The 14,674-nt window shown below is 34.6% G+C and overlaps 1 protein-coding gene across 2 annotated transcripts in view; it reads right to left on the bottom strand.

The window, feature by feature from the left end:
• Window positions 1-14,674, bottom strand: part of VSIG4 (V-set and immunoglobulin domain containing 4) — a 47,946-nt gene that overhangs the window by 5,474 nt on the left and 27,798 nt on the right. For both annotated transcript variants that reach the window (XM_006922933.2, XM_006922934.2), the window contains one exon: window positions 446-508. In XM_006922933.2, the coding sequence (XP_006922995.1) occupies window positions 446-508 (63 nt within the window). The remainder of the gene's footprint in view (window positions 1-445; window positions 509-14,674) is intronic.

Genomic DNA, 14,674 nt, shown 5'->3' with positions numbered 1-14,674 from the left:
AATGACTGCAAAGTTTAGGATCCTTCTCTGGGCATCTGTACTAAGCTTCCCCAAATTCCTGGTCATGCCATTGCTCACTAGTACTATGAGGTGAAATATCTTAGTTTCTTACTGATGGGGGTGAGAATAAGGCCTATAGAGGGGAGGCAACTTATGTAAAGTCTCACAGAAAGTCAGACTAGGAACAAAATAGAAATCACAGTTTTCTCTTTTCCCATGGGGGTATTCTAAGTCTCTCTTTCCTTTTGCCTTAGAAGTTTGCGCAAAGAGAGAGTGTGAATATTTCCATGGAAGGTATTTTATTTCCATCACTTTATTTCCATGTTCTCTATGAGGAGCCCACTGACCTCTGATTACCCATCTAATGGCATTGGGCTTTCTCCCTTGGCTTCCATGACACCACTTGAGACTTCTCCTTCTCCAAAATAGCCCTAGTGAAACTTACCTTCCAAGTGGAATTTCATGGTTGTAAGTGCCTCAGTCTTGGTTTCAAGTGACTTTGAGGAGTCTGCAAGAAAAAGAAAGCTCAGTCAAGATTTTTGACACTTTTGAGAGAACAGTTAAATGCCCTAGGAAAATTGAGAACTAAGTAAATACCAGTAGGGTCCATACTTGGACCTGTCTCAACACTTCCCTCATAGTGGTGGAAAGTTGTGTGTTGCCTGTTCATCTCTCGAATCATTCTAAGGCAAGATTATTAACTCAAGGTTCATAGACCTCCAAGGAATGTGTAGCTAAAGTACAGAAGATTTTTCAATTTGGATAGAAAAACATGTTTTTAATAACTGCTAACTAATTTTTATCTATTTATTATCTTGAGAGAAACTTAGGAAATATCACAAAGAAGATGGCTGTGGATGATGTCAGTGGAAATGGTAGAGTAATGACCTATGAATATTTACCTTATTACAAGAGCAGTAAAATAATTGGTAATATTTCTGTAATAAATTCCTAAGAATTTGGGAAATTAGCCAAAATTTGCATCAACCCAATGAGCATATATGGAAGAAAAACATCCCAGTCTTGTTAGGAACTATAAGTTTTGTGGCATTTTAACTTAGCCTAGCCCCATCAACTCTCACCAGGCCAGTAATAGCCTTGAAAATAAATCCAATTTCAGGTGCTGAAGTAAGCAGAACAAATTTAATTTCTAAACAATGGTCATTATTTGACTTGTGCGGCAGTTCCCTGAAAGATCCTACTCAAAAAGCTTGTCTTTAATGGTTACTCGATGTTAAAACTCTCCCGAGAGAAGGAACATGATTTGTTGCACAGCTGCTTGAGACAATGAATAACAGTTGACAGAAACAAGAGACTAGCCAAAAAATTAAAAGGAAAATCTGAGAAATGAGATTTCTATAGGGACTTTGAAAAGCTCTGACACATTCCTAGAACTCTAGAAAGCCACAGACATGTATAGAGCTGTGTGCATACTCAGGAAAGGCATGAGAAGGCCAAAAGTTCGTACATCTGGCTAGCCTTGAAGCTCTGAACAAGCAGAAAATGAAGGCTATGGGACAGTTATAAACTTCCTAAGTGAGTGTTGAAGACATGTTTTAACAGGCAACAAAACCCTTTAGTATAGACTAGGAAATTTATTCGTTCTAGGTATTTAAGGAAATCTCTATTCAACTATTCACTGACTATTAAGCTAACCTAGTAGAGGCATTAGTGGCCATCCATAACAAAGAATATAGAAGGTCATACAAAATTAGTTCAGAAAAGTCACTAAACAAACTAACAGCAACTAGTACAACAAGCAGTGCCAAAAACAGATTCTGGTGAGAGAGACAGAGAATCATATTTCCAGATCTGCTACATTAAATTATTTTAAAAATTAAGTTTACGACTAAAATATGAGATATGCAAAAAAACTAGAAAGTAAAGCCTATAAACTGGTATAAAAACAAACAAACAAAAAATGATAAATAGAAACTGTCCCTGAGGAAACACAATTGGATTTACTAGAAAAAAAATGTTTTGAAACAATTGTTTTCAATATGTTTAAAAATCTAAAGAAAACCATGTCTAAAGAACTAAAAGAATGAAAATAATTCAAACCAAATAGATAATGTCAATAAAAATGCAAAAATTATAAAATAGGAACCATTTATAAATACTGGAGTTGAAAAGCATAATAACTGAAAGGGGAAAAATCACTAGAGGGGAGAAAAATGTACTCGAACAAATTTAAACAGGCAGAATAAAGAATTAATAACTTAAAGATATGACAACTGAAATTAGCCACTTCAAGGAACAGAAAGGAAAAATGAATGAAGAAAAATGAGAAGCACCTCAGAGACCTCTGGGACATTGTTAAGTATACCAACATACAGATTATGGGAGTCCTAGAAATAGAGGATATGAAAGGACAGACAAATATTTAAAGAAAAGATGTCAAAAAACCCTCAATTTTATGAAAAAACATTTAATCTGTAAATAAAGAAGTTCGATAAACTCTAAGTAGAAAGAAATAATCCACATCTAGCCATATAATCAAAAGCCAAAGCCAAATAAAGAATATTGAAAGCAGCAAGAGAAAAGCAAGTCATTTATAAAGGAATTCTCAATAAGATTAAGGTCAGATTTCTAATTGGAAACAGTAGAGGCTATAAGACAGTGGGATGACATATTCGATGTACTGAAAAACAACTATCAATCAAGAATTTTATATTTAGAAAAAACTGTACTTAAAAAAGAAAAAAAAAATAAAGCGCTCCAAAATAAACAATAACTGGGAATGTTTGTTGCCACCAGATCTATCATATGAGAAATTTTAAAAGGAATTCTTCAGGCTGAAATGAAAGAACACTAAATAGTTACTTAAATCAATATGAAGAAATAAAGCACCAGTAAGGATGACAACTGATTTAAAAGACAACTACATAAAGCAATAATTATACATCTATGTTGATGTGATTATAATGAATAAAGATGTGATTTGTTACAATAACAGCATAAAGGAGAGGGAATAAAATTATATATATATAAACAAATTTTTATATACTATTGAAATTAAGTTGGTATGGATCTGAACTAGATTGTAGTATATTAAGAATTATGATAAAGGCCATATATGACAAACTCACAACTAACATCATACTCAATGAGGAAAAGCTAAGAGTATTTTTCTTAAAATAAGGAACAACACAAGGATTTTCTCTTTCACCACTTTTATCCAACACAGTGGAAGTCCTAACCACAATAATCAGATAAGAAAAAGAAAAAAAAATAAGGCATCCAAATTGGAAAGGAAGTCATAAAACTGTCATTATTTTCAGGTGACATAGCACTATATACAAAGAACCCTAAAGATTCTACCAAAATACTGTTAGAACTGATAAATGAATTCAGTAAAGTAGCAGGATACAAAATAAATGTTTAGAAATCAGTTTCATTTTTATGCACCAATAATGAACTATCAGAAAGAGAAATTAAGAAAAAATATCGCATTTACAATTGCATTAAAAACAATAAAATACCTAGGAATAAATGTAGCCAAGGAAGTAAAAGACTTGTACTCAGAAAATTATAAGACATTGAGAAAAGAAGTTGAATATACAAATAAATGTAAACATATATCGTGCTCAAGGATAGGAAGAATTAATATTATTAAAATGGACAGAAGATCTGAATAGGCATTTCTCCAAAGACGACATACGGATAACTAATAAACATATGAAAAGAGGCTCAATCTCACTGATCAGATAAATGCAAATTAAAACCATAATAAGACATCACCTCACACCTGTCAGAATGGCTGTCATCAAGAAATTTACAAAAAAGTGTTGGCAAGGGTATGGAGAAAAGGAAACCCTTGTGCACTGTTATTGGGATTGCAAATTAATACAGCCGCTAGGGAAAACAGTTTGGGAGTTCCTTAATAAATTAAAACTAGAACTACCTTATGACCAAGCAACTTCTGGTTACTTATGACCCAGCAATTGCACTTATGGGTATTTATCAAAGAAAATCAAAAAGCCTGATTCAAAAATATATATGTACCCCTATGTTCACTGCAGCACCGTTTACAATAGCCAAGATATGGAAGCGATCTAAGTGCCCATCAACAGACAATTGGATAAAGAAGCGTGATACATATATAAAATGGAATATTACTCAGCCATAAAAAATACCTAGAAGGTATTATGCTGAGTGAAATAAGTCAGATGGACAAAGACAAATAACATGATTTCACTTATGTGGAATCTAAGAAACAAAATAAGCAAACAAAATGAAAAGAGACTCATAGATACGGGGAACAAACATAATTGCCAGATGGAAGGGAGTGTTGGGAGGGTGGGTGAAAAAGGTGAAGGGATTAAGAAGTACAAATTGGTAGTTACAAAATAGTCATAGGGATGTAAAGTACAGCATAGAGAATACAGTCAATAATATTGTAATAACTATGCAAGTGCCAAGGAGGTACTAGACTAATCAAGAGGATAATTTCATAAATTATATAAATATCTAACCACTATGATGCACATCTAAAACTAATATAAAATAATACTGAATATAAAAAAATATTCCAATGCAATCTGCGTTTTAAATGTTTGTTATTGAAAAGGATATTTTGGGCATTATTGTTAATATTTGATAGTATATTATACTATTTTAAACATAGCATCTACCTTTTTCATTAGATATTCAATTTTGAGCTAATATTTTTGTTATTATTTATTTTAAACAATATACAAATTTTCTCAAAGACAATTTTTTTCCCCCATAAATAGCCTATCATAATTGGAATGTCATTACCTGAGTTTATTTATAGCCTTCATTTGTGCCTTAATTCTTATGAGCTGAAAAATAATAACCTTTCCAGGAATACATTAGAAAGACTTTAAAGTTGATTGGCTTGGGTGACGTTGGCCTTCACTAATATCCACTATAATTGGAATACTGTGTAAGTGGGCCAGTGAAGAAGTTCTGACCACCTTTTTTTTCCTCTGGCTTGAGCCAAGGTAAGGGTCCTTGGCATTTTCGTGGGTTCATTTTTTTGTTTTGTTTTGTTTTGTTTTGTTTTTTAGAAAGAAGTATCTGACTGTAAAGTCAGCCTGTAATTATTCCATTTCCTCTCAGCATCCATTATTTTCAGGCTCTGAGACTCAGGAGGGATGTGAAAAAATTGGAAATTCTTTAGAAGAGTCACAGCACTAATGAAATAGTTGTCAGACTAATGAGAAAGGGTCTAAAATTTCCAGGACTCCACAGTTTTGCATCAGATAAGCCTAGAGCAATACTAATGATGGATCTAAAAGATGAAAATCTGAGAGCATTGGAATTAAAAATCAGCTGTGGGTTTAATTTGGCATTGTTTAATCCATATGGTAACAGCACTTTCATAGACAGCAATGACACAGGGAAAATTTTTAAATTTGAAGACGAAAATTCTTTTTTGCCTCTAAAAACAATCAAATATGAGCTCCTTCCAAGCGTGAATTATCTCATAGCTGTTGATTTGCACATTTTTATGTCACCAATAACCTCTATTTTTCTGATTCTTTCTCAAAATATTTGAAAACATTCTTGAATTTACACTGGACAAATGATGTTTACTAAAGTCCAAATAAAGTTAAAATAGTAGCAGAAAGATTTGATTCAGCAAATGAGATCAATATTTCACCTGATAAAAAGTACATCTATTTTCTGATATATTGGCTCATGAAATTCATGTTTTGGAAAAACATCCTAATATGAATTTAACTCAATTGAAGTTACTCAATTTGGGTATACTGATAGATAATTTATCTATCGATTCTTCTTTGGGAGCCATCTTGCTAGTTTATTGGGGTAACATTGGTTGGTTATCATCCTAATGGCCAGAAGCTCTTCACTTATGACCCAAACAATCCTCTTTCATCAAAAGTACTCTGCATTCAGAATATTCTATCAGAGAAGCCTATGGTGACTACAGTTTATGTGAACAATGAATCTGTTCTCCAGGGAAGCTCTGTGGCCAACAATGAATCTGTTCTCCAAGGAAGCTCTGTGGCCTAGGAAATTGCTCATAGTCGCTTTATACCACAGAGTCCTGTATTGTGAATTCTAAATTGTAGTTTTTGTATGCAATTGTGCTAACTTCTGTTAAGAATTAATTTCTATGCATTATTAATTCTGAAGGAATTTAATCAGCAAAGTTGACCCAGAAATATATGACCTGTATAGTTACTTTTATTTTAGTAAGGAAAAGCTCCCTCAGTTCTTATAGCACTTCTGACATAAAAAGAAAATAAACAGGTTTTTTTTTTTTTTTCAATGTCAAGTAAAAGAGAGAGAATAAAGCTGCTTTTGGTCAAGTAAATAGACTTTGCACAAAATGAGCCTTGCTTCTTCCTTCCAACTGCCAGAGTATGAATTCCACTGAAAAAGGATAGATTGTATTTCCTTAAAATATGAGTGACCTCAGCTCCAACAGTGACCACTGTGACTGTTCAGAACTACTAATAGATAACATGTTTGGATGTTTAATACTTGCATCTTTGTTTACTATTAAAGAGTTGGAGTTATATTAAAGACTAAAATTTAAGTTTTTCTGTGTTTAATTCTCAAGGCATGTCCTCAGAAGGAATAGGAAAGTAAATGTCTGCTTCTTTGTAAAGTTTCCTTGGGACAGGCAGACACACTGTTATTAATTGTTCTCATTGAAAGCTAAATGTAAATGAGCTCTTTATCCAAATAAAATAAAACAATTGACTAAATATGGCAAAAAATAATTAATGATATTTTTTAAGGCAACCATCAAAATAAATAAAAATATATAGTACAAGATATAACAAAGAAATTACATAAAACACTAGAAAATATCTAACAGCAAAACAGCAGTAATGAAACAGTAGAGGAATAATGAAGACAAGATATAAAAAATAGCAAATTATCAGACATAAACCTTACCTTATCAGCAATTATACTAAATGTAGAAAGATTAAAATTTTAAATTTAAAAGCAGAGAGTAACAGAATAAACAATCCTACTACATTTTATGTATATTAAGGTTTTAAAAACATAAATGATTTGACAATAAATGGATGAAGTAACATATGCCATGCAAACTCTAACCAAAATAAAGCAAGAGTAGCTATACTAATATCCAAAAACACAGACTTATGGGAAAAAATTGTAACTAAAAACCAAGTAAAACATTTTATAATTATAAAAGCATCAATCCATCAAGGAAACACCACAATTATAAAAATATATGCTCCTAACAACAGGGCCTCAAAATATATAACGCAAAAGCTGACAGAATTTTGGGGAGAAATAGACAGTTCAACAGTAGTAGTTTGAAGCTTCAATACTCCACTTTTAATTTTGGATAGAACAGCTAGACAAAAGATCATCAAGGAAACTGAAGACTTGAACAACACTGTTAATCAAATAAAACTAACAGACATATATGGAACACTCTCCACAACAGCAGAAAACAACCTTCTCAAGGGCATATAGAACATTATCCAGAATAGACTCTGTTAGACAATAAAATGAGCCTCAGTAAACATGAAAAAAATTGAAAAATGCAAAGTATGTTCTCCAACCGCAATAAAATGAAATTAGAAATAAACGAGAGAGGGAAATTAAGGAAATTCACAAATATGTGGAAATTAAACAACACACTCCAATCAATGTGTTAAATAAAAAATCATTGTGAAATGAGAAAATACTTTGACTATGACATAACCAGCATGGTGGCATAAAAGAATATCCAGATTTCTCCCCTTGAAGTGATAATAAGATGGACAGCTATAATTTAACAAAGGATTCTCTGTTCAACATATAAAAATGTCTGAGAGATCTGCATGTTCAGACAACTGAAGGTGGGTGTGTCTGGGCGAATGTCAGAGACAGGATGGAGGGGGCACAAAAGGTCAGAGATGGAAGCCATTCACAGTCTGGCATTTGTTGCAGCCCCAATGGGTGTGTTAGCAGTGAAGAGCAAACTAGAGAGGCAGAGACAGCAATTGACCTGGATGGCTGGAACATGTTGAGGCTGGGCCTAGGTTCAGAAGCAGAGAAGCAATACAAAAGGTTCCGGCATTCCACAGCCTGCCAGCACCAGCAAAAGGATTCCATGGACACAAACACATACCCATCTTATCCCTCCATGGTCCATCCAGCAGTAAAATTCTTGCTTGGCAGATTATGAAAGGACTGAAAAAACTTTCCAGCCTTGGGCCTGGAAAGGGGGGCTGTACTCATTGCAGCTAAACCCACTGGAGAGAACAGAGCTGCAGACACATGAACCCACGTCCCCTCCACCCGCTCAACACTACTAATCCCAGAGCAGCCTGGTAGAGGCAGTTGGGTCAACTCTGATGGAGCAGCTCTGCCTGTAGTTTCTGGTCACAGGAAGACATCCCCTGGAACACCCAGGAGACCCATAGCCCATCACTTCCAATCCACAGGAGTAGTGCCCTAAGACCTAGGCAACAGGGTAATAAAGAGGACACCACCTCCTTGAGGAATATGGGGCATTTTCCACAGCTGAGGCAACACTGCCCCACAGAGAACCCAGAAGCCCCAGCAGCACAGGTAAGAGAAAATAAACACTTGTACTTCAGCACTACCTACTGGGAAACAAAAGAAAGACCACTACATATCAACCTGTTAAACATTGATGTGTCAAATACTTAAAAAAAAAAAAAAAAAGTTTTCCTGTCTAAAATGAGTTGAGTCTCTGCTAGATCCTTGGTCTTCACAAAGCCGATTTATATGAGCTATTAGTTACATCTGATTGTTTCAGCCCAGTTATATGGTGATAAGTGAACAGATCTGCCTCATTATCCACTTTCTCAAGTCAATAAAATTACTGAGGAGTCACTTCTGTTCTAGCTCTGTGTGTCATGATACTGGTGAGCAGCAAGCTTGGAGGAACTTCTCTGTATGGTTGCCACAGCCTCCTAGAAACCTACTCCTGAACGGAATCCAGGTCTGAGGCATACTCTCTCTGTTATCTCTCATAAAACACTTAGAAAGCACAGAGCAAATGAGTCCTGTTTAACAGTCTTTCAAAAGAGCAATAAACAAAGCTCAATCTGATTCTAAGGAAAAGCTAACATTTCTTTCAGTTCCCTTTCCGGGTGTAAATTTTTTTCAAATGCAAAAACAAAACCCACACCATAATCAATATGTATGCTTTGATGAAAATGGCCAATTAGTTAGCACATTTAGGGCAGAAGAGAGCCAAACCATGACATTGATGAGTCTGTTATTCAGTCTAGAATAAACTGATTAAAGTGGAAAAAAAAAAAGTAGTAACAATATATTTTAATTTTCACTTGGAATCAAACCCTGGACCTTATTTACGTCTTCAAATCAAGCAATGTGGGTCTAAATGTTTGCAATGGGTGGTCTCCAAATACTCTTCTGTTTCATATGCATTTACCTCAAGCTGCTACCCATTGGGCTAATCAGATGCTGTGTGGTCTGCCACCACTGGCAACTTCTAGGCCAAACTGGACAGGTATCACCTTCTTCTCACTCACAATGTATATATTCCTATGGCTGCATTGCCACCTTGCTGTAATTAATTGTTCATTTACCTCTTAGAAGAGTGTGTTTGTAGCCTCTATGAAGTATGAAGAAGAGTAAAACACATTTCTGCCTTTTTATATTCTATGTATATTTCAGTGCATCTGTCATTCAGAACGTAGTCTCACCCAGGTCAAAGATCAAAATTTTAAATATGTGTGACCCACAACGTTATGTAAATATAAGACCTGAAACATTAAATGCATAGGAAAAAAATAGGTACTAAACTTATGTACCGTGATCTTAGAAAGGATATTATAAATTTGACTCCAAAGAAAAGGAAAGTAAAAGCAAAAGTAAATAAATGGGACTACATCAAACCAAACAGCTTCTGCACAGCAAAAGAAATCATCAATAAAACAAAAAGGCAACCAAATTAATGGGAGAAGATATTTGCAAACAATACAAACAATCTGATGAAAGGCTAATACCCCAAATATATAAAGAACACATACAACTCAAAATAACAACAGAAAAAACAATTCAGTTAAACAACGGGCAGAGGAGCCGAACAGACATTTTTCCCAAGAAGATATACAAATGGCTAATAGACATATAAATAGATGCTCAGCTTTCCTAGCATTAAGGAAAATGTAAATCAAAATCGCAATGAGATAGTATCTCATGCCTGTTAGAGTTGCTATTATCAATAAAACAAGAAATAACAAGTGTTGAAGACGACGTGGAGAAAAAGGACTCTCATACTCTGCTGGTGGGCATGTAAATTGATAAGCCACTATAGGAAACAGTGTGGAATTTCCTCAAAAAAATTAAGAATAGAATTTCTATAAAACACAGCAATCATTCTTCTGAGTATCTACCTGAAAAATTGGAAAACATTTATTTATAAAGATATTTGTACCATTATGTTCATTGCAACTTTACTTATGGTAGCTAAGACATGGAAACAACCTAATGTCCTTTGAGAGACTATTTGATAGAAGATATGATACAGGTGTACAGTAGAATACTATTCAGATGTAAGAAAGGATGAAATACCACCATTTGTAATAACATAGTTGGATCTTGAGAGTATTATGTTAAGCAAAATAAGTCAAAAACTGTGTGATTTCACTCATATGTAAAACAGAAAGCAACAAATGAACAAACAAAAGAACTTATAGACACAGAAGAGAGTAGGGTGGTTAACAGAGGGGAAGTGGAGTAATAAGGGGAGGATGAAGAGAGTAAATGGGGTCAAATGCTTGGTGACAGAAGGAGGCTAGACTTTGGTTGGTGAGTACACAATACAAAATAGAGATGTATCATAGAATTGTATACTTTAAACTTATATAATGTTATTAACCAAAGTTATCCCAATAAATTTAATAAAAATACACATAATATAAAATTTAAAAAAAGGAAAGAAAAAATTGAGGTGAATAAAAATGAAAACATTACATAACAAAACTTATTGGATTAAGAAAAAGCAGTTCTCAGGAGAAAATTATACCTGTAAATAATACATCAAAAAATAAGAAAGAGTGACTTCAAAAACATGGCAGAGCGAGAGACGTCCCCATATATCTCCCTGTGAAACAACAATAAGCTGAACATCTAAAACTCAACAAAAAACACCCAAACTGCACATCAGTACATCTGACCGTGGGATCTGCACATAAGAGCTAACACAGATCAGAACCCTGGGAGTGGGGTGGTAGACTGGGAGAAACAAAGAAGCTGCCTCTCACAGTTGGAGCTCCAAGCAGGAGGAGGGGGAGGGGAGAAGGTGCAGCAGGTACACAGAACCACCACCCTGAAAGAGCTGTGAGCTCCACAGGCCAGAGGCAGTGCACAGGGATTAGGGCAGAAAGCAGAGAAGTGGGGATGACAGAGAAGCAGAGATGGCAAAGAAATAACAGTTGATTATTACCAGCTGCGGTTGCAAAAGGCCAGGCAGAATGACAGTCCACATCCCCCAAACCAGAGGGCACCTCCCCCATATCCTCCAAGACTGAGCACCACGGAACCCCAGGGGAAACTGAGCAAATGCTACCAAAAATGTCGTTAACACTGACAGAGACTGAGACTGCGGGAAGTGAGCGTGATTGAATATATATAAGAAAAAAAAGGCATTCTTAAGACTTTATATAGAGCAGGGATCCAAGATACTTAGTCACCACCTACTGGAAAACAAAAGAAAAGTGCCTTTTTTTGCAGCAGGCTAAAGATACCTTTATATAATAAATCTTCTTTCTGGAAATAAAAGCGGAATACACTGCCATTAATGTCCAGGCAGAAAAATAGTCCATTAAACACCATGAACAACTAAGGTGACAAGGCAGATCAGAAACAAACAGAAAAATCTCCAGAAAATACACTTAAAGACATAGAAATATGCAACATAAATGACAGAGAATTCAAGGTGGTACTTCTGAAAAAACTCAATGAGATATAAAACAATTCATATCAACAATTTCAGGAACTAAAAAAAAAACTAGATGAACAGAACAGAATGGGATCCTTAGCAAGGAAATTGAAACACTCAAAAAGAACAAAATAGAATTTCTGGAGCTGAAGAACACATCTCGAGAGATGAAAACTGAAACAGCAAGCTTGAGAAAGAGAGTCGACCAAATGGAGGAAAGAATCGGTGATATCGAAGACAGAAATCTAGCAATAAATCAGAAGGAAGAAGAGAGAAACCTAAGAAAGAATGATAATGAAAGAAATACAAAAACTAGCTCAGGGCTAGAAAGCATTTTCAGACAAATATGGGACGATAATTTCCCAAATCTAAGGAATGAGCTTGATCTTGGAATTCAAGAGGTCAACAGAACACCCAATTATCTCAACCCAAAAAGGCCTTCTCTAAGACACATTGTATTAAAATTATCAAAAATCAATGATAAAGAAAGAATTCTCAGGGCAGCAAGGGAAAAGAAGATGGTCACTTCTAAAGGAAAACCCATTAGATGATCATCGGACTCCTCAGCACAAACCTTACAAGCCAGAAATGAGTGCAATCAAATATTCAAACTATTAAATGAAAAGAACTACCAGCCAAGAATAATGTATCCAGCTAAGCTTTCCTTTAGATATGTGGGAGAAATAAAAACCATCCCAGACATACAAAAATTGAGGGAATTCTCTACTACAAGTCCCGCATTATAGGAAATACTGAAAGGGATCAGTTCAACTAAAAGAAAATGACAAAAAAAACCTACATAACTATGAGTAAGATGACTAGTAGACAGATAGAAGCAGAGGAGTGCAACCCTTACTAAGAACAGGGCATTATAAGCTTAAACAATAAGAAGAGATTTGGTATAGCAAGATAGTAATGAACATTCAGCATATATAGGGAAAATTGAGACAACAGTGACTAAAAAGGGGAGGAGTCAAAAATCCAAATTAGGAAAAGGAAATGGGAATAAGGCACACACAAAACAAAAAGGACTACTATATATGTATAACGATGATCTGCATATTCATACTGATAACCAAATGCCAAAGAGTCATAACTGAAGTATATAATATAAAACAAGAAGGGCCAGAGGAAACCCTCAAAATCCAACCAAAAACAAACAAACAAAAAACACAACAAACAAACAAACAAACGACAACAACAACAACAAAAAAAACCAGACACACAAGGACAAGAAAGCAATGGAAACACTGAGGTACCAGAAAGCAAAACATAAAATGATTATAGAAAAACTTCATATTTCAATAATCACCCTAAGTGTAAATGGCCTGAACTCACCAATAAAAAAAACAGAGAGTTGCAGATTGGATCAGAAAACAAAAAACAAAACCCAGCTTTATGCTGCCTCCAGAATACACACCTCAATTCCAAAGACAAATATCGACTCAAAGTGAAAGGGTGGAAAATTCCCTTTCACTATTCCAGGCAAATAGCATTCAGAAAAGTAGGAGTAGCGGTACTAATATGAGATGAAATAGACTTCAAAATAAAAAAAAAAAATGGTAAAGAAAGATACTGAGGGACACTTCATAATGACAAAGGGAATATTGCACCAAGAAGACATAACAATTATTAATATCTATGCTCCCAATCACGGGGCCCCAAATATATAAAGCAATTACTAAAAGAACTATTGGGAGAGAGACCCAAACAGTATCATAGTAGGATAACTAAAAACCCTCTCTCGGATATGGACAGATCATCCAAACAGAAAATCAATAAGGAAATAACATCCTTAAATGACACATTAGACCAACTGGACATAATTCACATGTACAGAGCCTTCCATCCCCAAACAGCTGCCTATCGATTCTTCTCTAGTGCACATGGAACATTCTCAAGGATTGACCACATACAGGGACACAGAGACAGCCTCAACAAATATAAGAGATTCAAAATCATACCAATCATATTCTCTGATTATAATGCTTTGAAGCTGGAGATCAACTACATAAAGAAAGCAGGAAGAAACACAAATACATGGAGATTAAGCAACATGCAACTGAAGAATAACTAGGTCAGGGAAGAAATAAAAAGAGAGAACAAGAGATACATAGAAATGAATGATAATGATAGTATAACATCTCAAAACTTTTGAGACGTGGCAAAAGCAGTCATAAGAGGAAAGTTCATATCATTACAGGCCTATCTCCGAAAACAAGAACGAGCCCAAATAAACAACTTAACTCTTCATCTTAAAAAAACTAGAAAAAGAGTAACAAATGAGACCTAAAGTCAGCAGAAGGAAAGAAATAATCAAAATTAGAGGAGAAATAAAAGAAACTGAAAACAACAACAAAAAAATAGAAAAAAATAAATACAACAAAGAGCTTGTTCTTTGAAAATATTAACAAAATTGACAAACACCTGGCTAGACTCAAAAAGAAAAAAGAGAAAGGACACAAATAAACAAAATCAGGGATGAAAGAGTTGAAATTATGACTGACCGCAAAAAACAGAGTCATGCAAGAATACAATGAAAAAGTATATAATAACAAATTTAATAACCTAGAAGAAATGGACCAGTACTTAGAAAAATACAATCTTCCTAGATTGAATCAAGAGGATCTGAAAAATCTAAATAGACCAATCAACAGTTAGGAAATTGAAACAATCATCAACAACCTACCAAAAAGTAAAAGTCCAGGACCAGATAGCTTTACCAGTGAATTCTACCAAACATTCAAAGAAGATTTAATACCCATTTCCCTCAAC

The sequence above is a fragment of the Pteropus alecto genome, unplaced genomic scaffold (assembly GCF_000325575.1).
Source record: "Pteropus alecto unplaced genomic scaffold, ASM32557v1 scaffold209, whole genome shotgun sequence".
NCBI classification, from domain to species: Eukaryota; Metazoa; Chordata; class Mammalia; order Chiroptera; family Pteropodidae; genus Pteropus; species Pteropus alecto.
The sequence above is the reverse complement of the archived record's forward strand: the minus strand, read 5'-3'. Positions and strand labels throughout refer to the sequence as shown.